At 34.5% G+C, this 27,256-nt stretch overlaps 1 protein-coding gene across 1 annotated transcript in view; it reads right to left on the bottom strand.

Annotated features, from left to right (window-relative positions):
- Positions 1-2,916: 2,916 nt before the first annotated feature.
- Positions 2,917-27,256, bottom strand: part of PPP1R3A (protein phosphatase 1 regulatory subunit 3A) — a 37,213-nt gene continuing 12,873 nt past the window's right edge. The window contains exons 2-4 of the mRNA XM_060156820.1: positions 8,360-8,418; positions 8,139-8,263; positions 2,917-6,222 (exon numbers count right to left, since the gene is read on the bottom strand). Coding sequence (XP_060012803.1) covers positions 3,844-6,222; positions 8,139-8,263; positions 8,360-8,418 — 2,563 coding nt within the window. The 3' untranslated portion in view covers positions 2,917-3,843. The remainder of the gene's footprint in view (positions 6,223-8,138; positions 8,264-8,359; positions 8,419-27,256) is intronic.

Genomic DNA, 27,256 nt, shown 5'->3' with positions numbered 1-27,256 from the left:
TTTACCCATGATACTCTTTACTTTACTATTATGAATACAAAGAGCTGAATATATTAAGAAAAGACTTAGGGAATTTTTCCTTAAATTTTCACATACTACATTGCTTCATATTTGATGAATGAAGGTAGTATGTATGTATCTAACAAATACAGAAATGACACAAAATAAAAATGCTGAACTTTTTAAAGAGTTGTTTGTTTAATAAGGTTTTAACACACTAATAATATTTCTTATAAAACATGTTCAAACTAAGCTGAAATTCTAGTGAAAATTTGATTAGCTATTTAAAGAGGTTTGGGTAAAATTATGGAAATGTATTAATGACTGAATCTATTTTTAAAAGATGAAAAGTAACTTATGTTGCCATGAGTTTTATTATGAATTATTTCTGAAAGTAGAAAAAAATTAAGTAGAAAAAAATTAAGCAAATTAATTTAATCCAATAAATAAAAGTAACTTTTTTAGTTGTTCTCTTTATGTAGGAGTACAACTGTGGAGATGCTGGAGGAGCGTGGCCTGTCATAGTCCTTTCATACCTTGTTTCAGAATCAGAGTCAGTCCTATTCCTCAGTTCCATGGAACTGGCTAAGACAGGACTTAAATTAACAAACCACGATCTTTATTGCATCGTTCAATTTCTGTATTCACTCAGTGAAATTTTAAAAAGTCAGAGATCATGACATCAGAAATCAGTAGATGTACTGGCTCTGGGGATGACAGCTTTCCTGCCTGCATCTTTACTAGTTTTCCTGCTAGTTTTTTGTTTTGCTTTGTTTGCTTTTTTGCAAAAATTTATATGTAAAAATTGAGACTAATAAAGAAGACAACAGGCCTAGTGAGATAAAATAATGTTCATGACTGAAAAAAATTATTAAGAAAGTATCATGAATGCTATTTGGGAAAAATACTTATTTCCCCAAATTTGGTCTGGATATTTTTAAGTTTTCCATTTAACCAGAAGACTGATTTAAGATGACAAAAGATGATCCTGTTTCTCTCACAAAATGGTGCAGAATATATATATATTCTTTGAAAAAATTCACTATCAAAATATTGGAACTCAGCAGGGAAACACAATTGCATTAAGCCAATGTTCTTGAATATTGAGAGGTGAATGTCATCTCATTGACCTATTACTCTTACATTGAAAAATCTGTTGAGATATTGGTGGCTTATACAGATGTGATTTTTTGAGATAGTTGATTTTACTACCTACACTTGCTTGACTCATCAATTAATTTTTAGAACTTTGTTTCTAATAGTCAGAAGCCCAGCAAGATAAAAAGGTGATAGTTATTACATCACATTTCTTACCCACTATAGAAGCAGATGTACAATATATTTTTTTGTTTATTCTTATGCCACACCCTTTTGGCCCTTAACCAATACTTGAGGGGACACGATGAAGGCAGCTTTGCTTATAAAGTTGACCCTTGTCATGATGATTCACAGTCAAATCTTTATTAACCAGGGGCTGCCAGTTCTTCCTGAGATCCACTTTTCTTGTTCAACATAGTGATGTGACCAAAACAGGTTGCAAAAATCTACCTCTCCACCTGGCAATAGTTTCATAGCTCTTATGACTTTATTTCTAATTCTTCATAAGTAATGTTTGGAAAGTCAGTTAAATCACCAATTATTTCTTCTTTGCCTGCAGAAAAGTACGCAATGGAGTATTTTAAATCCTTTGAAACTTCTATTGTCACATTACAAATATGCATGAGAAGGTATAGTAAGTTAATGTTACCAAAAGTCAAATAAAAGAGATAAAAAAAGGTACATTCTTTTATGTATAAGGGAACAATTACAGTTTGTGCACCTGTGTTCATAAAGTAATATAGTGTTCTTTGCATTAATAAGATATGGCATATTGACTAAAACTCTTAAAGGTAGAATGCAAAAACCAAGCCATTAGGAACTGAAGAAATGCTAACCCTAACTTCGTAGTAATCTAGACCTGTCAACAAAATTATCAAGATAGCAATTTTAGAGATAATATTCTAGGTACAGCCTACAGTATCCCACTTGTATTTAATGAAAATATGCTCTCTCAAACAATCAAATATTTGCCCTAAGTTCTACTTCAGGATGTTTGTATTTGTTCAACTAAAATGTTAAAGTCAAGCATTCAATTTCAATGGGACTTAAGACAAGCATGCAATTAGGGGATTTGGAAATAGTTGTGTACCTAATGAAAATTAAGGAAATCATTTACTACCACATGAAAGTCAGTTTAAATGCTTCATTCTCATGTTGTCTTCCCATGCATGCATGTTTCTTAGGAGTGTAGGATAATATATACAAGTGTTAGTCATTGAATTTACCTTTACAGGTTAATAAATAGATTACTTTTTCTCTCTGAAGATCAATGTTATATTCTCCATAAAAGAAGTTCCTGTTAAAAAGAAATCACCCAAGTGGGCTCCCTCAATGTGACTTTCTCCCATATTTCTGGCCAAGTCAAAAGCATGAAAATACATATCGATGCCTCCTCCCTGAGGACTAGCCATTCAGGGTATCAAAGGAAGTGCTCTGCCATAGAACAGAGCACAAGGTTTTGCATATATTAGTCATTCAATAAATAGTTGTTGAAATCAATTGTGTAAGATTATTTGCATTACCACTATGTGGCTAAAATGATTAGTTCCATTATTTCACATACTTAGCCTTAGCCATAGATAATAACAGTAACTGAAGTCACTGCTGTACTGGATATTCATTTCTCTCTCAGTAGATCTCCATATCTACCTATTTGTCTCCTTAAAAATTTGAGTTGTCATTTAACAACCTGATAACTATATAATAAATATCACCAATGATTAGTTATTTGTTCTCTAAATGCACCTTGGGGAATAATTTATTGTTTTATAATGAGAAAAGTTAAAAATTTGTTTGAAGACAAAAAATACTACCAAGTAAAATAGTTCATTAGGAAATCTTTTTTTAATTATTGTTATCATTTAATGCTTTATGCTTTATAGGTACAAATTCATTCTGAAGCAATGCTTCTGGAACTTTTAATTCAAATTTCCAACTGAATAATAGTTGGCATCAAAATTGTTCAGCTGTGTTATACAGTCTCCCTGTAAAGGAGAAAAATATTGCTTAAAGACAGGCCATCTCCCAAATTTTGTAGAACTGAAAGATCATCTCTTGATTGTTTCAGTCTTTGTCAAATTTGGGTTACAAATGCCCTGACTTTGTAGGTATGCAGGATATAAAACATGTGTATGTGTATTAAGTGTTATTCAAGTGCATAATGTGTTTCTTCAGGTTAAATCTACACATTTCAATATGCATGGGTGTTGTTCTTAAAAATATGTAATCAAAGTTGAAAGATTCGATTTATCAAAATGTGCTGATAAATGATACAGTGGTAAATGCAAATTTCATGGTCAGTATTAAAAGACAAAAAAAAAGTCCTCTGCCATTGTCCATGTTTTATCTATTTTTAGAAACAGTAGAGGGAAAAATACACTCAGGAAAAAAAAAATGAAGCTTTACTGCAAAAGAAATGAATGCAAGAAATGGCACTTTAAGTAGTGAAGAGACATGAAGCATTGAAACTTCATAGCCTGCTAAGGAGCAACAGCTGTACCTAATTTCAACTTGACGTGCTTCAGATCTCATATTCATATAGGTATTTAATGATCCAAACATAATGGTCCTATATAGAATAATTACTTATATGAAGGAGCAAACTTCATACGCATTCCTTTCTAAATGATCCTTCAAGAGAAAAACTGCGCTGGCTCTTTGAACAACGAATAGTCTCTTTAACCAATCCAAATGTTTGGGGCTAAATAGCTTATCTTTTAAGAGAGAATAATAATAGTGCTGAGGTTACTTCTTTTTGACAGACTCTTTCTGTCTTCCCCCTTCCCAGCACAGCCAGTACAATGAAAAAACGTAGAATGCCAAGCCGGTCATTAAGTCATACTGATAGATGGTTACAAGAAATATCAGAAACAAAAGGAAATAAGGTATTTTAGAGTTGGTGTATTTCGAAAGCAGAGATTCCCTTTGAGCTTGACTTTCCTGGGCAGGGAGATTGTCAGAATCAGGGCTCTCAGATTCCTTGTCTCCTGAAGAGCACAGTGATTGTCCAGAGTTTATTAATCCTTCTTTTTCATTCCTTGCCTCTTCCATGTTCTCAAAAGCTTCACTGAGTAAAATTGTTGGCCCTAGAGATTTCTCCACACTGCATTCTCCTTGTTGGACAATCTGGCCTATACACCTTTCCCTCCTACTACCTGATGTCACTATTCTTGAACTTTTGGAAACTTCTTCAGGTGTAGACGCAGGATGATGGTGATTCTCAGAACCCTGGATTTCACTTGTTGGATTACAATTATATTTTGATTTAGAAGAAATAGATTGGAGAGTCATGGTAGTAATTGCATTCTCTATAGCAGTGGCCTGTTCATGAGATGACAGTGAAGTTTTAACATGGTGATTAGAAATGTGAGAGCCATTCTGAGAAGCTCTATTAGTGTCTGAGTTTAAAGCAGAATGAATAATGGCATCTATATTCGTTTTCTTTGATAATTCTTGGATCTGCCCGTGATCTCTATTTTCTGGAAATATTTTTTTGTCTGTTGGTAACATTCCCAAATGTAAATCTAGTTTTGAGGCTGCTTTTTGATAGTCTGTAATGACTTGTGAGGATTCTTCTACAGATGTTGTATTTCCAATGACACATTTCTTCCTGTCATGTGTCTCCCCAGGATTGTAAATAGATATGGTTTCTTCCTTCTCCATTTCATCTACATGTACATTACAAATACCTAAACATGATTCCTTTTCAAAATCATTGTCATAGATTATACCTACTGTATCTCGTTGACAAAGGGTATCATGTGAATCATCATTTCTCCCTTCATGTGGATCAAATGCTGTTTCCTTTACCTCGATGGGCCTGTCACTTCGTGCTGTCTCTTGAGGTAGCTTAGCAATTATTGCTTTTTCTCTAGCAGACATGCTTTCTAGAGTACTTTCTGATGTTGTCTTAATTATATAAGCTGTACCTGCTTCTGCTTTCTCAGTAATACCATGATCAGCTAGAGAAGACAGTTCACAGCTCGCTGTTTCTTGGCAGGTAAACAATTCTTCTGTAGGATTAGCTTCCAAATTCCTTGTATTATCTCTTTTTTCCCACATGTCTCCACAATCTGCTTGTTCTTTGGTCTGCTCTGTTATATTTGTCTTACTCTCTCTTGCTCTTCCCTGACTTTCCAGAACATTCCAACTTTGTTTATGCTGGGTGTTCTTATTTTGATCTTCGGGATTAATCCAAGCTGATTTTTCTTCTTCAACTTGGAAAAGATACTCATTCCTCAAAACATTTCTATTTCTTGGTAAACAAGCTTGACCAGGCATCCCTCCTAAAATAGTGCCTTCACTAGTCGAGAGATCAAGGTCTGAGGTTGTTAACACAGCTTCCTCCCAGCTTAGATTTGTCCTCGGTGAATGAAATATATCTGCTCTGATTGACTGGTCATGAATTGGGGTATCCTTACTCGGCAGAGCAGTTAGGTCTCTGTTACTGGCTCCCATCCCTTCCACACTTATTTCAGAGTGGCTCATCTTCCTTTCTTGGTCATGTAAGATTGACTGTAAATCTTTGCTGTGTTTTTCATTAACACCTAAACATATTCTTTGCCCCTCCTCATTCTTACCATTGCCATAAGCTTTCTTGGAAGATCCTTTTTCTCTAGACTCTTTTGAATGGAAATCCAAACGGAAATCACTTCTTAAACATTCCCAATCTTTTACTTCAGTTTGTTTAGCTTCTCCTTCAAGTTTTTGATTAAGGTTGTCTGCCATTAGTTGATCTGCAGAGGGACAAGATATTTGCACTCTGCCTCTCCCTTGGGCTGGATTAGCATTATTATCCAGTACTTCTTTGCTACCAATAGGTACTTGCACTAATTCATCACTACTAGTATTTCCCAATGATGGCTTGATTTCTCCCATATCTGAAGTAATTTCCTCTGAAGGTTGATAACTACACTTATTTCCTGAGGAATATTTTTCATTGTGGTAAAACTCTCCCTTTAAGGATCTTTCTGCTGATGAACTTGAAGACAAAGGCCTGTTAAACAAGTCAGTGTATACTTCATCATGGATTTGCTTCTTCTGTAACCCCTCAGCTTTATTTGGAAAATTGACTGTATTCTTTTCATCTCTGGAAGCAGTACTTCTTATTAAATGTTGATTTATCTTAAGGGATAAAAACACAAAAAATAATGATCAAATGATTTTAAATATACAAAGCAAATTAGATAGGTTTCATTAACTTGGCTAGTAATTATCTGGTATATATCCTTGATTCATTTCATTTGTGGGTTTTGCACAGATTGTGGAAGCTGGATGTTTTGGGGGGATCCATGTAGGCTATGACTTGGGAATGAGATTAATCAGAAAAGGGGCCAAAATTAATCACTCTCTTTCCTAGCTTCCAAATATCACATTGTATTATTCAACTATTCTTGCTTGTCATTGCACTTTCTCCTCACTTAGGATATACACATTGATAGCTCCATGCTAATCAATTAGAGAGCAGCTTCCTAGATGCCCCTTTCTGCATTTACACTTGCTGTAGGTGCCCCTATTACAGTTTCTCTTATTAATATGTTTTCTGCAAAGCCTCTGCAAACTATTAATAGCAAAACGTCACTCAAAGAAAAGTGAGGGAGTTAATGTCTCTGCAAATTCTGTTTTAATGACCCTCTGCCAACTGGTGCTCAAATGTATTTGAGCTCTTCAGTGATGCCAACTGTCAGGATTTAACAGTGAGATGCCTGTGTTTTTTTTTTTCCCTCATAACTGACATTTGCATGATCTCAATAATTATATGCAAATCTTACGTTTTCCCCTTCTTCTCATATAAGGCTCATGTTACTTGTCAACTGCACAGCTGTCTTGTAAGCCAATGCCTGTGGGTTCCACAGATTTGGTTGTATTTCCATCTATTATAGAGCTTCATTGTTTTATGCATTAACATCAGCATGGAGCAAATTAGCATCTAAATTACAGCTCCCTATTCATTTATTGGATGTACAATCTCAGTAACTTCCAAACAAACTTTTATATTTGAGCCTGCTGATTGTAATGAGGTATATTGGTGAAGTATGTGATTTTTCAGGGCCCTTTCATTATATTCTGTGGTTTGAAAAAGATGGCGATGTTAACTTTCAGCTGGTGAGAATTCTCACAATGGATGACAACTTTGTAGTTTCTTAAAGTTGGAGCAAAGTAAATTGCATACTTTAGTGATGCAGCTTCCATATCACTATAGAAAGGGTGGAATGTGTGGGGAAAGAGGTGAGCTCCATTTCTTTTCTGTTTCAGCACTGACACTTGAAGAGGCAAATGTCATTTTAATCTTAGATGATTATGAATCCATGTATCCTAATGATATGAGCTCCAACCAAATACAGTAAAGGATAAATTGCATTATGTGACTCATTTACTCCTATTTCTTCCTTTGTGATAAAAATGCTATCTAAACCATCCCCCTAAAAATCCCAAATAGATTGAATGTTCACCAAGTGTGAAATTTATGATAACAAATTTAATACTAAATTGTACAGTTCTGAATTTGTTTCCTGTTTGAAAAATATGGCACAGGCTATGTTATCCTCATTTGGTAATTTAATACTTTCCAATGATATAGAGCTTAGAGATTCTCACAGATGTAAGTAAGTAAAAAAAAAAAAAAATGCTGCTAAATGCAAGAATCAGACTTGTAGAGCTGTACAGAACCCTAACAATCATCTAGCCCAGCCCTCTCATTTTATAGACGAGTTTATGATAAGTGTACACTTGTCACAAAGATTAGAAATGCACATCAGGATAGTACTACCTCTTCTGTAATTCCTACAAACTATTACTCAGAGCCACTGGTAAATAGGTAAGAAATGAATGTCATTAATTTACCATTGCAGAGACCGGAAGCAACATACTGAAATCAAAGTGCCTTGTTGATCAAGCTAGAGATGCAAGGACAGAATAGGCTGCACTTTCACATTTGCAAATTACTTATTAATTGAAGCTATTGAAAGGCAGGCATTGCAGCATCTTTGAAGCATAAATGGATTCATCTTCTCTAATACCGAGGCAAACAGAACACTTACCATCAAATCTAATTCTTTTTCATTATGTTCATCATGTTCCGTGTTTACATCTTTTACATTCTGATTACTGGTTTCCAAGTCTTGCTTGTCCTCATGAGAAAAAACAATTGTTGGGACATAGGTGTCTGAAAAGTTAAGATAATTGCACCTATGTAAGATTGTTATAATTGTAGGCTTTAACAAAATAAATATATTCTGTTTAAAAATTAAAGAAATATTACCTGTAATCTTTGAATTCTCAGAGTTATTCTCATCTGATGTTACCAATGATTCTTCTTTACTGTTAAGTTTAAAACAAAATGTTATACTTTTTTCTGGGACTATATTTCTAAGTATTTTTATAGAGGAGGAAATTCAAACCAATTACAAGCCAAACAAATATTATATAACCTTTCACATTTTCTTGCATTACTTTGTATATTTTTAAATTAAATTGATCTCTTAGAATGATGCAATAATATATATTAGTAGAAAAATGTAAAAATTATTTACACAATTCCATAATTCTAAATAAAATTATTTTACTCATATTAAAACACATAACCAAAGGAAAATATATATGTGAGTGTAGATTATTCCATCATTCATGAATTTAATCTTTGCAAGTGAAAACATTTTTCTCTTCTTTTAAATTATGAAGTTTTATGAACTGACAGTCCATTTGTGGTCATTGAAATTACTTTCTAACGTTCCAGTTATTTTTTTGTGTTCCATTTTACTCAAAATTCTTCCAGTTGAACTGACATATTATTAACTCTCTCTCTCTAGAAAAGGAGAAAAAAAACAAACTTACTAGAAACTGAAAGGCAGCTAAATTTATATCCAGTTTAAAGACTTCATGTATCGCCAAAGGCCAATTTTACAACCAAGGCTTTAGATCATTCATATGGAAGCATACATTTTCTTTCTTTAAAATAATTCAGATTATACTAGCTTTTCTCTCATATTCTGCATGCTTATTGAGAAAGATAAATACTTTTTCCTCCAAATGTAATGTTTGTAGGTGTATTTGTGGAATTATAAGAATTTAGATTTGTCCATGACACTCAGCAAGAAAAGAGTTAGTGAACAGCTCACTTTGTGTATAGTTATGTCACAAGTCAGTCTATCAGAAATGATTGGCCCAGTCTCCCCATTTTCTTGTACTGTCTCAGCTGAATTTTCTCCTAGTGACTTTTCTCAATGACTTTTTTCTGCAATAAAAGAAATACAGAGAGTTCACAATGGATGATAAATTTGTGTAATAGAGCCTAGTTTTCGTTGCATGGACAATGTTGATTCAAATCCCCGGAAGGCTAATCTTGTTTCAGCAAATCACAAGAAAATTGCAAATTCTTCCATCTTGACCATGTAAGAAGTAATTCAGCTTTGTGTACATTTTATGATGCTTAATTTTAGCTTTACTAAGGTACTATTTGATACCTTGAAGTGGGCCCAGAAATGAAAATAATGTTTTTACCTAAGTATAATTTTATTAGAAAAATATTGTACTTCCAATAAGTGATACTGCTTTAATCTATAAATCTATATTGTTTATGAGGCCTATAATTATGCAAAGATTCAATTTTTGTGGAATCGAACTGCAGGCTGACACATTTTTCTTTCATAGAGTACATAGAAAATCTGTGTACTCTTAAAAATATGTAAACCATTAAACAGCATTTAATTATCCCTTCTTTATCTTTAGTCCCATAGCAATGCTGAAAATCTCATTTGTAGAGGGAAAGATCATAACCATTTAAAGCTTTTTGTTTTTGCCTAAGCAAAATGCTATTAATCATTTTTCTTATTAAATTCTCTAAAATGCTTTAATTTTTAAAGTGATTGCATCAAAAGGAAAGAAACCTGCTTTTAGCTCACTTTGGGGACAAATAATTAGGTATCAAACCATGTATTATTATATTGACTTCTTACAAAAACATATAAATACAGAAATATAGGAAGGAAATCTTAGATTCAGGGGTAAATACAAGAAAGAGAACCTGAAATAGATGATATTTAAATGTTATATCAAATATATGTTAAAAAATGAATAGAAAATGTGTAAGACTTCTACAGGGAAAAGAATAAAATTGTATCAATAAATATTAAAGACCTAGAAATTATTGAGAGATATACCATGTTCATAGATAGGAAGAAGATTGTGAAGATATTATCTCCCAATTTGATCTACAGATTCAATTCAATTCTAATCAAAATTTCAAAACATGTTTTCACAAAATTTGAAAATATGATTCTAAAGAGAAGAATAAAGGACTGAAAATAGCTAGACTACAGAGAAATAGAAGGGTAGAGGAAACTGCTCTACCTAGTTTCAATAGTTCTTATGAGGATATAGTTATTAGGACAGTTATATTGGTACAGAGACAGGCAAGTATTGAGAGCTTAGTAACAGATCCCTACTTATATAGAACTTTGGTATATGACAAATATAGCATGTCACCAAGCAGGGAAATAAGGGACTTTTCAGTAAATGGAGATGGGGAAAGTGGCTACCCTCATGGAAAAAATATGAAATAGGTAAAACATATATTTGGTAATCAATTCCACATGGATTAAGATCTTAAATGTCAAAAACCTTGAAATTCTTAGTAAAATATGTAAATATCTTTCAGCCCTCAGAGTAGAAAATGTTTTCTTAAATAAGAAAAAAAAAAGTGACTATAAAAAAGATTGTCAGTTTAGCTCTATTAAAATTAAAAATTTTTGTTCATTGAAAGACATCTTTATAATAGAAAAATATAAATAAACTGGAAGAAGATGCTTATGTTATACAAAATCAACACAAAATAAATATCAAGAATATATAAAGAACTTCCACAAATCAGTAAGAAAGCACAAACATTTCAATAGAATCAGGGGAGAGGAGCAGACATTTCACAGAAGAGAAAATACATATGGCCCATAAGCACGTAAAGGATGGTCAGCATTATTAGAAAACAGAGAAATGCAAATCAAGATCACAAGGAGATGCTATCTTATACTTATTTAATTGGTAAAAATTGCTGTCAACTGCATAAATTGAACCAATCCAAATGCCTATCAACAGAAGAGTAGATACAAAACTTGGAATACCACAAAAGAAATATTATAAAGCACTAAAAATTAATAAACTACAGAAACATACAACAATATGGATAAATCTTAGCAACATAATATTGAATGAACAGTGCTAAAACATTACATCAGAGGAGGTTCTTTTTTATTGAGCTAAAACCTACTAAAATAATTTAAATATATTTATCAAGGAATATGTATAATATAATATATAGAATATAACAAGAAAGGTTGATTTTCAAGATTATGCTTACATCAAGTGGGGTGAGTCAGAGGAAAGGAATGAGCAAAGGAAATGGTGAGAAATCGATTGTTTTGAGTGGTAGTTTTGCAGGTGTTTATTATTTAAAATATCTAAATGGCTAAATTCTAGTTTTAGATCATTTATTAAGACAAATGGGTTGCTGTCTGGCCAAAATTACAGAATGTTTATAGATAAAATCCCACTCCAAAATCCAAAGTGTCTGTTATATGACCAATTACATTTAAAGGGTTTAATTAAAACCACTTCAGAAAATTTGAGGAAAAAGGCAAAGAACTTGATGGTTGATGAAGATAGGACCCACAACTATATACAATTGTGGTATAAGTGAAATATGCTAGTGAAGATTTCTAGTCTCCCCTTTATATTCCCTGAGTCCTTTTGGAGTAGGGGAATTTCTTATTGATCTGTATTCCCAGTGGCTAATACATTACCTGACACATAATAGTGGCATAATAAATGCTGCTGAATAAATGCACAGTGTCCTTTCTACTCTTCCCTTCTGTCCACCTCTTGTCAAAATTATCATGACAGGGCTTCCCTGGTGGCGCAGTGGTTGAGAGTCCGCCTGCCGATGCAGGGGACGCGGGTTCGTGCCCCGGTCCAGGAAGATCCCAAGTGCCGCGGAGCGGCTGGGCCCGTGAGCCATGGCCGCTGAGCCTGCGCGTCCGGAGCCTGTGCTCCACAATGGGAGAGGCCACAACAGTGAGAGGCCCGCGTACCGCAAAAAAAAAAAAAAATTATCATAACATTATTCTTCTTTTCTTTCCTCATTAAAATTTATTTTCATAAAAGATTCTAATAAATTAAAACGTGCATGTTTTTGTGTGTCTTATAATGTTTACCTCCCACTCTAAAGCTAAAAACAGTGCTTTTAATTATGGGTTTAAATAGCTAAACAAAAATTTTAAAATCTTCTAATATAAAGTTAGAAATTAAAAAGTCAAAAAGGTATGTAGTTTGTGGAGGGAGAGTTCATTTCTAGTGCACCTTAAATCATATAATATAGTCACTAGTATTATTTAATCATAAGAGGGGTCATTCATTCTTCTAATAGATATTTTGAATATCCACTATATGCCATAAGTTCTAATAAACACTGGGAAATCAAAGGTGAATAATATATATGTAGCCTCTTACCTCAAGGAAGCTATAATGTAACGATGGAAATAGACACATCAACAGGCAATTATTATAATGTGATAAATATTATAATAATGGGATATGATATTCTCTAGAGAAAAAATAACAGAAATGAGGAGAGCACTCAGTTGGAAGAATCAGGGAATTTTTCACAAAGGAAGTAACGTTCTAATTAGGTTTTAAGGGAAATAGGAGTTCCTCAAATAGAGAATGGTAAGGTCATTTCAGGCAGAGAGAATAAGAAGTGCTCAAAGAAGTACAGGTAAGAAAGCACAAAAAGAAGAGAACCATCCAGGAACAATGAGATGTTCAGAGGGCTTGGACTGTGTTTTGAGGAAAGAATGCCAAAGAATAGAACTGGGGTTGGTTTGAGCCAGGTTTAAACGGCTTAGCATGCCAGGAAGTGTGGGACTGAATTCTTTCTGTACTTTAAAAGCAGTGCTCCCGTTGCGGGGGAGGCGAGTGGAGGAGTTAAATGGGAGAGAGACACCATCAGATTTACATTTAGGGACCAATCTCTGCAAGTACATTTAAGGATCTATTTTAGGAGAGCCTGGATGGGATGAGCCATAGTGAAGCAGGAAGACAAGTCAGGAGGCTCCTTCAATATTTCAGGCACAAATAATGACTGTTAAAGGTGATGGCAATGAGGAAAGAGAAAAGGAATCAAATTTGAGTTAAACTTTTGATGTAGCATCAATGCGATTTGTTGATCAATTCCCTGAATGTAGATTTTAAAAATGCCTTCTTTCTGCCTGACCTTGGCTGTGTTCATGAGATTTAGAAATCAAGTATTGCCCTTTCCGAGACCTAAGCAAGAGAGAGTTAAGTCTGGTGGTTAACCGCGGCTCCTTCACTGTTAAGTCGGTAAGGTCTTGAATTAGTCTGCTGGCTGGTTTCTGATGTCTTGCACACTGGGTAATCTGCTTCTCCGGTGCCCATGTAGACACCTTTCAGCCTTTTTCTCTAATCTCTGGTACGTGTGCCTGGACAGTGTATCAGCAAGTTATACCTAGTTTCCTGGCTTTTATTCTAGTCAATTCATAGCGAAAAAGAGCAGAAAGACCTGGATTCAAATCACAGTCTTTCCTGTTATTTACCTTACTAAGTCACTTACTAGCCATGTAACCTCCAACAAGATACTTAACCTCTCTGTATCTCATTTTTCTCCAAAATATTGCCTAGTCCTTACACAGGGCAATTATTTATCATAATTCTCAATATGTGGAAGTGTTTAATAAATGTATTATCACTACTGTTATTACCATTATTATTAGTGACATGTAGTAAATACCGCACTGATCATTAGTTCTATACTGCCACAGTACCCGATTCCCGTGCTTCTCCTTTTACTTAGAATTATGTATATTTTTTTAAAGTTTACTCCATTCTCTCATATCTTTAATTCACAAATTACTTATTTTTCCACAAGTTACTTTCAGGAGTAAAATTTGCAGCCCATGATGACATACTAGCTTATTAGTCTTTCTAAAGTATACTCTTATTATCAGGACCACCCTCCAAAGAAAGATCACTAGATCATCAGTGAAAGTAACTTTTTATTTAAAATACAAATACAGTGTGCATGTGAATGCAAATTCACACTTTCTGCTATTACCCAATTGATTTATTCACTGTCAGAATTTAGGCACCCTGTTAATATTCTTGCAGTTTCTGGGTATGTGGCACTTATGCTTTTGGAGTTATGGTTAATTTTAACACTGTCAAAATATAGTAGTTTTAGTATAAGTAATAATATCATTTTTCCTGGGTTTCTGTAATGCTATTGTGCTAAAATCCCATATGTCTCTTAAAATATGAGTAAAACCTGTTCCACCCAGTCTAAGTCTGAAGTGGTGGAATTACCCAACTAGTCAGGGTAAATGTGAGGATTAGGTTGTAGGTGGCAGAAATGTAACTCTGTTCCAAGAGGAATCAAAAAGTTGGCATAAAAAAAGGATCATTTCCAAAATGAGTCATGAATATTGCGTTTGTGTCTCTTTAACACTCTGCTTGAAAGTACTCAGCATTGCCTAAAGAAAACCAACTTGGAATTCTTAGGCATCACCTCTCACTCTGATAAACAGCTAAAAAGTCAATATTGAACTCTTCAAGAAGACGTTAAGTGTGCCTTCTTACTTCGAAGCTTGTGCTCTCATTTGATTTCCTCTACCCACTCTCCCTAAATGAATGGAGAGATTTTAAGTTAAAAATATTATGTACCTCACTTGAAAATTTTTTAAAGACACTTAAGAAGAATATATCAGGATTGGCATTGCTAAGTGGATACTTACAGAAATACCGAAAAGGTTTTCCTGGAATAAATAATTACATATTGTGTACTGTTTATTTTCATAATTTTATGGTGATATTTCTCTAAAAATGGACTTTCTAGTATTCTGACATTTTATAGCCATGAATTGGAGGAGGGAGGAAAGCAGAAACTTGTACTTAATGAGAAGTAAAGTTCATAATACATTAACCAACTACTAGGGCTTAGTATCTATTCCTTTGGTGTTACAGTACCAATAGTCTTTTGATCAGGAATAAAACCAGAACAGAAGAGAAATATTTGATCAAAAGAGAGACAATTAGAGCAATAAATGTCTAATTGTGAACAGAAGTGTCTAAGGAAAAAGTTTAAAGGCATAATGCAAGAAGGAATCTAGGATGAAAAGGTGAATTAAAATTCAGTTCCTTGATAATAATTCCACAGACGAAAACAAAATGAAGACAGTTCTGCATTAATAACGGGGATTGAAAGAAGCAAGAAATAATCTCAAAGAAAAAAACATCAAATATTTTAAATGGCTTCTATTTCCTTTAGATGCTGAATCTGGAGACTAATAACTAATATGGTAAAGAACATGGTTTTTGTGGGATTCCTCATCTTCAAAGTGAAAGCTCTGGATTAGATTAGGGATATCAAATACAATACTCTCATGCTGGCCTCTTTCTCTCGCACCCATGGCAAGCACTGATAACAGATCAAGGGACTTCCTAGCTGAGACCAGATTGAGCACTGTGATCCTTCTCTATACAATCAGGCAGCCACTACCCCTTTATTTCTCAACCCCTTTATTGCTCAAAATGGAAACAATTTGCCTTTCTCAATTTTGACATTAAATAACATGCTTTCCAGTTTTAGGAGTTCCATATTTATGTAACTAATAATATTCCATAAATATAATTTTGAAATGTAATTTGGAAGTTTCTTAAATTTGTTTTCAAAAGATATAAATGCTAGTAGGATCAATAGAAATAACCATTAACTTTGTAATACAAAGATAAATTCTCAGTTAAATCTTATGGTCAGCATTTCAAATTTAATACCTACAGAAATCCTACCCACACAGTTTGTGAGCTAGACTTACCTTATTTATAATGCAGATTATACAATGATTTATTCCCAAATTATTTTACTATGTCCAGATAAAACTTTTCAAATAGTGGAACATTATCAATATCTACAAATGATTGGGATAAATGAATATATTGGATAATACATATGATATAAGTTTATTTATTACTTTTAAAATGTAAGCATAAACCACGGCAAACCACAAGCCCCTTGAGTAAAGTCTAGTGAACTGCTCAAGTATTCAGGTAACTAAGAACATATCACCACATTAGTGACCAGATGGTTTTATTGAGTCACTTTCCTGTTTTCCACAAACCTGAATTGCTATGTTCCTAAAAATCTTCTCTATTTCTTTTACTAAATTAGAACATTCCCTATTGCCTCAGTGCTTGATCTTGAAAATATATTGAAAACGATGGTATGATGCCTTCTTGATGCAGGAAATTTCAATAGCAGAGAAAGAAGCAACTAAAAAGCATAACCTGGACTTCCTGGTGGCGCAGTGGTTGAGAGTCCGCCTGCCGATGCAGGGGGCACGGGTTCGTGCCCCGGTCCGGGAAGATCCCACATGCCGCAGAGCGGCTGGGCCCGGGAGCCATGGCCGCTGAGCCTGCGCATCCGGAGCCTGTGCTCCGCAATGGGAGAGGCCACAGCAGTGAGAGGCCCGCGTACCGCAAAAAAAAGCGCATAACCTTGTTGAAGAATTCTTTGGTAAGTTTCTTTTCCAAAGTTGCTTCATTTCCTAACTCTTTGTCTTCTGCCAAGGATTGCTGTTTTCAAATCTGCTTTGTCATGTCAAAGCAGTGGGTGCTATTTTTTCTTGCTCACCCACCCCACAGAAATCAGGGAGAAAACATTATTTGGATTTAATTCTGTGATTGAATCTGGGCATCATGTGCAATTTTGTAGAGATGGGATCTCCTTAGAGTGCCTTCTAAAGGAGTACTAAATTGCGAGAATCTAGTGCTTAATTAAGTCAAACCTTGGAGGTTCACGTATGAACAACAACAAAAATTGTAGGTTGCTTTGGGAGAGATGTAATTACAAGCAGAATCCATGAATTTTCAGTGAAAGAAGAGTTATAGGTAAACCTGGCCCAAAGGACTTCTCTGCCACAATCTGCCAATTATATTCTACCAAGAGAGAAATGTAAATGTTTTTAAGTGATGGATACTGGAAAAACTAAAGAATATACATCAGACAGATATCAGAAAAGAATTCTTAACTTTATTGGTCTAAAGTCCTTATTTTACCTGAGTTCTTAATGGAAGTAATTGTTATCCGTGGAGCATGTGGGTGACAGAAAAATTAGTCATTGTCCAGCTGAGACTCTTACTACTTCAGAATTCTGACATTCTGATTCTCCACAATTCCCCTACAAAGTGATTTCTAAGAACTTTATACAGCATCCATCTTTTGAAAATTATCAGAGAATTGTTAATATCTATTTTTTCCTAAGGATACTAATTTTCAGGCATTATTTCCTTCATAAAGATATTGATTTGTCTGTGTTCGTGTAAAAAGTCATTATCACAAAATCATGACTATGAGCTAACTAACTGCAATTAAGGAAATCCTGATTAAACATGTTTTCTCTGTGAAATCTACGTGTAAGTATCACCTAAGATATTTGGTCTGTTAAATACTGAGATTTGACATCCAAGCTCTACAGAATTTGTATTAAATATTGTTTTGAAAACTGTTTTAAGAAAAGGTAATTTAAAATGTAAATTGATATTCCCAGTGTATGTGTGGAAAGGTTGTATTTGGAAGGCTAGGAGCGGGAAGGAAAACAAAGGAGCATGAGACTTACAAACTGAAATCAAATCATTCCGAAGTGACACTTCTCAAAAGGATCTGTTGCCCAGCTGAGGGTGGCAGCCACTCCCCTGAGCACCTGTGCCCTCTATTGTTCCCCAAGATAGTAAAGTTTACATGGGGTTGTTCGTTTTGTTTTTTCTTTAATGGGGAACAAAGTGCCAAACTTCTCCAACTCTTTCCCCAGCTTTTCTCCTCTTCCTGGCTCTTGACAGAGAATTTCAAGCATGTATCAATACTCTTCCCCTTATCTGGAGAGTAAATCAGGTGAAATGATGTATAATTCAGTAAAATATTGGTAAAGCAGTTCTTCAGTATTCCGTATAGGAGATGGTAGGTTTTATGTTCATAAGAAAAATCACCAAGTATCTTAAATATAATAATTAGGGCCAACAAAAGTCAGGGCATGCCAAATCAAGTTAGAAATGTTAAAGTACTGCCTTCCTGTTATTGCTTTTAATTAAATGTTAAATTTTAAAGTTATGAAATCATTTTTTCAAAATCCTAGGACCTTTTATTTATGGCTATGCAATTAATAAACGTATTTTCTCTAAATTTAAAATTCTTTTATATTTAAAATTTTTTAATATTATCAGCTACTGCTTTTTAGTTTTAATAAGTGTTTAGTAACCTCTATCATGTGAAATCCATTGGAATTCATTTCCATTTTCAAGAAATTCAGTTTCACAAACATTTTTAAACTACCTACTCTACTTATGCTAATCACAGCATAAATTGATATATCAGGGAAAAGAGAAATATGGTAAATTGGGTTGGATGGTTTGTGTTAAATTCCAAATAAGAACCCTATTATCGAACTGGATTTGTATTTAACTGCATTTGAAAAGTTTTCTAGGCAGACTCAGGAAGTCTGAAAGCATTATTTCTAAATTTAATGCTTTTGTGAACTTACGTCACACATTAAAATCATCTTAATGCACCTTTTTGTCGAATCTTCACAATAGGATTACAAAAGGAAGGGAGGAGAGGATACATTTAAAAAGCAAATGAAAAAGAACTCAATGGAAGCCTATTAGGCTACCTGTTGATGAGCCTGTAAGAGAGTCATTAATATGCGGATCATTGACATGATAGGCCATAATGACTCCTCCAGGGACACTCATTCTATTGTGTCAGAGACTAGTTAGGGATTCATTAACGTGAAGACTCGTGACTTCTTAATATGCAAATTATTAATGCAATGCACTGAGGCATACTCACAAATGTCCACGTCTTGTGTTACAGGTTTTCTTTGCCAGCCCTTCACCCACACCTTTTGTGAATTAGTATTTTCTTTCTGTCCTCTTGTGGATTTCTTCACAAAAGATTCTGCACTCCTGTGGAATCTACCACTTCATATTCAAAGACCTCCTCCCCTTCAGCCCACATTTCTTTGATTTAAGGCAGGTTTATATATACAAACCACTTGAACATTTTGACTAAATCAGTCAAAATTCAGCACAAAATCTGATTTGCTATTTTTCTGCAATGTCAAATTGCTTTTTGGCTAAAGGCAGAACAATGTGAACGAATCACTTGTTTTTAAAAAATGAGATTCTGAAACATGAATAGTGTAACCAGCAGTTGAATAATTTTGCTCTGAAGGTGGGTAGGGAAAGAGTAGTAGAATAGAAAAAAGAAAATGAGAGCAGAGAAAGGCCATGAAAGAGGACACAAGAAAGAAAAGTTTAATTAAACTAAGAAGAGTAGGTGTTCGTACCAATGTAACACATTAAATGAGGAAATGGATTTAAACTGCTCAGTGTCTGGCATACAGCAAGCAATCAATAAACATTACCTATTATTATTACATCAACACTTTGCAAAAAGATAAAATTAATATCCACATTCCCTGTTGAAACAATAAGAAAAATGTTACGGAGTGAAAGTTGTTCAGTCCTTGAATTAACATACTCTGAAGAAGGGGATCAAACTTATAGTCCTTATTCCTGCAGCAGAATTATCTACAGAATTCATGGAAAGGTACTCAAGTATCTTTCAAAGCTTATACGCATACCATGTATGGGAAATATAATTTTTCATCTGGGACTATGTATGCAACCTGTATTCATTTTCTTGCCATTTTATTCTAGCCTCATCTAAAATACAAAACAATCTTTTACTACTATTTATCTACTAAATTTCAGGGGAAATTTCAGACCCTAAACTTATAAACCCTAAATTCTACAGTCCGTCTATAGAAATCTATATCTGTTTATCATAAAATATTAGTATCCCCATACAAAATTAGTAAAATAATTTTTTTTTTTTTTCCTGCGGTACGCGGGCCTCTCACTGCTGTGGCCTCTCCCGCTGCGGAGCACAGGCTCCAGATGCGCAGGCTCAGCGGCCATGGCTCACGGGCCCAGCCGCTCCGCGGCATGCGGGATCCTCCCGGACCGGGGCACGAACCCGCGTCCCCTGCATCGGCAGGTGGAGTCTCAACCACTGCGCCACCAGGGGAGCCCCGTAAAATAATTTTTTAAGTTAACAGCTTTACTGAGGTATCATTTGCATACCACAAAATCCACCCATTTTAAGTGTTCAATTCAGTGACATTTAGTATATTTAATATATTTACAGAGTTGTTCAGTTATCACCAAATCTAATTTTAGAACATTTCCAGCACCCCCAAAAGAATAAGCCCGTTAGAGTCACTCTTTACTCCCATCCCCAGTCCTAGGCAACCACTAATCTTCTTTCTGTTTTGAGATATTTGCCTATTCTAGATATTTCATATTAGGAGAATCATACAATATGCATTCTTTGTGTCTGGCCTCTTTCATGGAGGAAAATGTTTCTGAGGTTCATCAGTGTTGTAGGATGTATCAATATTTCATTTTTATTGATGAATAGTATTCCATTGTATAGATACACTCACTTTACGCATTAACCAGTTGTTGGGTATTTGAGTTGTTTCCACCGTTTGGCTCTTGTGGACAGTGCTTCTATGAACATTTACATACCAGTGTTTGCATGGACATGTTTTCATTTCCCCTGGGTAGATACCTAGAAGTGAAATTGCTGGGTTTATGATAATCCTATAATTTGTTTCTCCACATCCTCACCGACACTTATTATCTGTCTTATTGATTGTTGTCATTATAGTGGGCGTGAAGTGACATCACATTGTGGTTTTGATTAGCATTTTCATAGTAACTAATGATATTGAATACTTTTTCATGTGCTTATTGGTCATTAATATATCTTCTCTGGAGAAATATCTATTTAAGTCCTTTGCTCATTTTAAAATTAGGCTGTCTTTTTATTATTGAGTTGTAAGAGTTCTTCTGGATAAGTCATTTATTAGATATATTTGTAAATGTTTTCTCCCATTTTCACTGTCTTGACTGTGTCTTTGGGTGCAAGAGTTCTTAATCTGGACAATGTCCAAGTAATAGAATTTTTAAATTAGCTTTAAGGTCTTTGCTAACTTGCAGAGATCCTTCATAGACTCTATTTGATTGAAACTCTTTAAATAAGAGGCAATATTGTTTTTAACATAAATAATCTTTATTAGTGTAGTTATCACATGTAACCAACTACATTTCATATTCTTGCTCATGTTAATTTCAATACTAAAATGCTAGAAAATGTCCACCAGTTATTGGTCCTAGCCAAGTTCTAGACTGGAGAAGATGTAAGCAGATTCAGGGATGATGCAAATGAACCTATAGAGTCAAGAAAAGAAGTCCAACTGATTTAAGAAGCTTACAGTACAAACACCACCTTACTCCTCTGGTTGGTGCCTTTCACTGGAAGAGATGGAATAGGTAGGAGGAGCTCATCACTGCCAAGATGGCTCTCCCAGTTGAAGGCTTTTGGATCCCTGATTAAGTAAAGCAAAATTCATTGCCAGCAAACATAAGAAGATGAAGTGTGAAGGTCTCACTAAGACAGACTATGGTTAGAGATTAATAGAAGAGCAATACGATGCTTGGGAAGGACAAGTTGAGAACCAGTATGAACTAAAAGGCAAGGAACAGGCGACTGAAGAAGTTGGGCCACAGGCTGGGATTGCTGAAGGAGTCAAATGCAAGGGCTGAATCCTGAAGGGATGCAGTTATGTTGCCAAAGATGGGGATCTCTGCCACACTTTTAACAAGGCAGCACAAGACTTTACAGTCAACATTCTGAAGAATACAGCTATCAAGTGGCTTTAAAAGGATTCAGTCCTTCTACTGGACATCATGCTAAGTCAGAATAATGTTGGACAAAATTCAGTATGTATTCATTCAGCAAGTAGTTAATCTGTGCTAGGCATCATGCTAGACGTTAAACTACTAGCACAACCTGAGATTGAACCAACTCTGACTTCATAGAGCTTACAGTCTAAAGAATGACAAATGAAAACTGGCAGTATAAAATCACAGCTGTACATTTCATGATTGGGGAAGCATGGAGTGCTATAGAAGAAAATACAGTCGACTCTTGAAAAACACAGGTTTGAACTGCGTGGGTCCCCTTATATGAAGATTTTTTTTTCAATAGTAAATGCTACAGTACTACGTGGCCTGCAGTTGGTTAAATCTGATGATGCAGAACCATGGATACAGAGGAACTGAGTATATGGAGGACCAACTATAAGTTATACTCGGATTTTCAACTACAAAGAGGGTCAGCACCCCTGATATCCCTGTTGTAATAAGATCCATAACAGGGTCCATACAGGATCCATACAGGGTCAACTGTAATAAAATCCATAAGTCAAACTCAGGGAAGGCAGTAGCAACTGTGTATATACATGGGCTTGTAAAGAGAGCAGACTGAAGGAAGATCATATCCTTTAATATGATTACAAATCATATTTAAAAGTTTGACTTTTCTGAACTGTAAAATATATACTTTTCAAAAAGAAAAGTAAATACTTTCTGAAAGTTTACTTCATTCTAAATGGAAATTAACTTTACCATGCTATTTAAAGTGTCTTTTTCGCCTTCCCCAAGTCATCACAAATGATGGGGCAAAATTTCTTTAATAGATGCCCTATTTAAAAAGCTTATCTTTTGTATCGTAATTCCCACAGTACTTAATGTTGCTATTAATGCTTAAAAATCCCTCAGGCCATATTTGCAAAAGCATTATTTTATTTGCTAATTTTTCTTTGTTTAATAGCATTATTCTTTTGGTGGATACTGAGACTAATTGATTTTCAAATTTAAAAAAAAGTTACAACTCAAAACACATGTGTTTAGTCTTTTGTTTATATCATTCTCAACCCTGGTGCATATCAGAATCAGCTGGGGAGCTTTTAAAAAATACCAGTGCCTGCAACCTGACCCCAACCAATGAAATTGGGGTCTTATAGGAGGATCTAGGTGTGGCTGCCTTATTTTTCCCCTTCCTATGCACACCCAAGTTTAAGAAACACTGGTTTACACTACTATTCTACCCTGGCTTTTACTATATCAAAGTATGGTTAGTGGGAAAATAAATCCTTCAGTGAAAATACTCTGCTCTTAAGATTTTCTATGGGGTGGGAGGAGAGGGTATACATAATCAAGCAGGTTAGCAATAATGTAAATTCTTTAGGGATTTTACTTCTGCTACTGTTAGGTCTATTAAACAATTAATTTTTTTTTTGTGTGTGTGATACGCGGGCCTCTCACTGTTGTGGCGTCTCCCGTTGCGGAGCACAGGCTCCGGACGCGCAGGCTCAGTGGCCATGGCTCAGGGGCCTAGCCGCTCCGCGGCATGTGGGATCTTCCCGGACCGGGACATGAACCCGTGTCCCCTGCATCGGCAGGCGGACTCTCAACCACTGCGCCACCAGGGAAGCCCACAATTAATTTTTATTCATCATGGGAATTACCAATCCATACATCAGTGAATTTAAATTTACTGATTTTTTTTAACTGAAATGAAATCTAGATGCTGTTTAGGGTAAGAGACATTAATCTTTTCTACCCTAACACTGATCATGTTTGTTAAGATTTAGACCTGGGATGGTAAAATGTTTTCCAGTTGTACTATGGCAAATTGCCCAAACGATTATTGTAAATGCAAGCACCGTAAAGTGTATTGCCAAGGACACTAGTTGGCTAGATCCCATAAAAGAGACAATTAGTCTTGAGATGAAAATGGTAGCGATGAGGTGACAGTTATTAAAAAAGCAGAACACGCAATGTAGTGGCTTAAATGTAAGTTGTGGATAATGCTGATAGTTTAATGTGTTTGGAGTTTATAATATGTAAAATAATGTTTCATATAAAAAGATCAAAACTGCTTATATTCCGGTCTTCTTTTTTCCTCATTTGCTACATAAGTAAAGGCACTTGCAAGATTACACTTGCTTTCTTTCCAAATCATCATTACAATGGTTTGCTTGATTTATTATACATATACAGTGTTAATTTATGAAAAATGTTTTCTTCTTACAGGTATCAATTTACATAAACTTATCCAGTGTCTACAGTACTTATAGTCTATTGTCAGGATAATCAAAAAAATTTGAAATAAAATAATAATAGATAGAATTTTTCAGTGCTTTTTAAGATAACTCAAATGTGGAATTTCTTCTTTGATTAGATTACCTGTAACACAACTGCACCTTCACCAAGACAAAATTGCAACTCAGTCCTTCAGTTGCAAAGATGAATCTAAAAGATTGGATATAGGGATTTGGGCAGCCAGAGAAAGCAGAAAGGGACCCTAAAAGACTTTAGAGTCAAAGACAAACTGCTGATGACATATTTTCATCTGTACCTTTGCTACCCTGCCCCTTTCTCTCAGAGACCCTGTGGGTAGTGATGGGTCCTGTGGGAAATAAGCCCAAGAATGTACAGGCGACCTAAAGAGCATGAGAACCTAATGTAAACAGAAGGGGAGATCCATCACTTGAACTTACTTAGAATATTTGCACTGGTTGCTTTGCTCTGCATGGAACTCGCTTCCCCCAGATTTCTTCATGACTGACTTTCTTCAAGTCTCTGATCAATTGTCATCTTCTCAATGAAGTAGTCTTTATTCCTTATTCTTTTTATGCTGCTCTGTTTTGTATATTCTCAATTGCATATGTCATCTTCTAAAATAACTTACTTATTCTTTATGTTTATTACTTATTAGTTTTCCTTCCATTAGAATGTAAGCTACATGAGGACAGGGATTGTCATTTCTTTCATGATGTATCTCTAGTACTGAGAACAGTACCTGACACATAGTATGTGTTCAACAAAGATTTGTTGAATGTATGAAGATCCTGTATTCATTTCTTCTAGTCATCGATCTTTTTTTTTTACTCTCTTTTAATACACAAGCTGAAAAGCATAGTTAGAACTTTGATACTAATATTTTGATTCCTTTTTTTCATGTGAACCAAGATTCATACCCTCTTAATCTTGAGGTCATTGGTACTATAGAAAAAAATATACTAGTGTAATTTCCATGTATCCATCCAAGAAGATAAAGACTGAGATGCCTGGACTAATCTTTTTCACTAAATTAAAACGTAAACCTTAGATTTTGAAGGAAGAATTTGGGTGAGAAAGAATTATAGAAATAAATTTCCCCCAAGTGTCACCAGAGTAGTAAAATAAATCACCCATGAAATAGTATAGAAATACCTAAAAATTAGTGCCATAATATATATGTGTGTTTATTTATGTTAAAGATGACCTATAGCAGAATTCAGTTAATATTGATAATGAGAAAAGGATAAAACCTATGTTTTAAACATTCTAACATACAGAAACAGTAAGTAAAAAACAGTTATGAACATAGAAAATCAATATCCCTTCTTATGGACAGTGACCTATTTCATACTTTTCACTCTATTCTGCATATGCTTACTGGATTGATATAACTAAAATAATACTTTATCCTTGAGCATAGGAACTAAAGTTCAAAATCCTTGGTCTAGCAAGATTGTGCAATTCTTTTTCAACCTTTTTCTTCAAGTTTGGCTCTCACAATTCTTTCCATTCCAGGCAGTCAAATTGACAACAAAATCTCCGACTTATCTTTTTTGCTGCCGTGTCCACAAGTATTTTTTATTCTATGTAAACAGTCTCCTAACTCTTCTCCACCTACCCAAGTTTTACCATTTCCAGATCAAGTTCAGTTCCTCTGTGATGCTGTTTCTGATCAGGTCCGCCTGCAGTAAATCATTTCTCTAAAGCCTGTTGCCCTGCATCTCCTATGCTGTCCTCTAAGTCTGTGTCATTCCATTTATGTTGATAAGTAACTTCTCATGTGCATAAATTTATCCATTTATCAAATTAATGCTTGAAAATAGAAGCTAACTAGAAGAATCCTACATAAATTAAGGACTCTGTAATTTCTTTATGGTTAATTGGCTGATTGGGGCACTATGGTTCAAAGCCACAGGGAATTAGAGACCTTAAATCACAAAAAGAGCTTTTCCTCTTATATATTTCCTGGTCTTGATCAAATAAATCCCTTTTGCCTAAATTTCTTCTTATGTAAATAGGACTGGCCTCTTGACTACAATGTATAAAAGTGATCTAGTAGGAGGTAATTTTATATCACTTAAGAAATAATGATAGAGACATTTAAAGTATGTATTCCTTAAGTTTATATAATTAGAAATTTCTAAACCAAAGAACGAGCTAACTTGTTAAAGTAGTAAAATATCATAAATTTAAAGTTGTCAATGGGCTACAATCCATGCACAAGATGAGAGTCCCACCTGGTTTTGTAGACAAGTTCTAATAAATGTTACAGATGCTCAGATAAAAATTAAAAGAATGAAAGCAAACTGGTCCAAAATTACCATAAGTGGTCAAGGAATTCCCCAGGAATTGAAGAATAACACAGAAAAAAAAAGACTCTTATAATCACACCAACATAATTTTGAGGGTTTTCAAAAAAATTAATTGCCTCAATTAGTCACAGACAGGAGTATTCTGTTGTACTAATAAGAATACCCCTCCAGGATGCTCAGTCAATAGCTAAGCTTTCCCCAGAAATTGTTTAAATCAGTCTCAAAAATGCCATTTTCAGTAGGATCCCATCCATATTTGTATACTAAAAGTTAATTGGACAACAACAAACGTAAATGATAAAACTTTAATTTTCAGCAAGTTTCATTAAAACACTTCTTCTGAGAAAGTGAAACATAACTATTTACAAATGCTATGCATTACCTACCTCAATAATACATTTATACTTTGGGTGGAAACTTCAGGTTTTATACAATAAAGCTCTTTAGGATATTAGGAAAATTATAGTAAAACTCTTAATGAAAACTATGAGATGATAGTTGAGGGTAGTGATGTAAGAGTTAATTGATGTGTCATTATAGACAGGGTATATTATTATTTTGCCATATAAAATATGTAATTATTTATGCTAATTTCCTAAAAACATATATTTGTTTCCCAATTCTTATATCATAAAAAGAAAAATATAATTTTAAAATTTAAAGCATTATAATATAATAACAGTACTATTTCCATCTGAGTTTGTTAATATTTTCACAAAACATTTTAATTGTAGTTTATATTCTGCAAAAATCAG

Source organism: Lagenorhynchus albirostris, chromosome 8 (genome assembly GCF_949774975.1).
Source record: "Lagenorhynchus albirostris chromosome 8, mLagAlb1.1, whole genome shotgun sequence".
NCBI lineage: Eukaryota > Metazoa > Chordata > Mammalia > Artiodactyla > Delphinidae > Lagenorhynchus > Lagenorhynchus albirostris.
The sequence above is the reverse complement of the archived record's forward strand: the minus strand, read 5'-3'. Positions and strand labels throughout refer to the sequence as shown.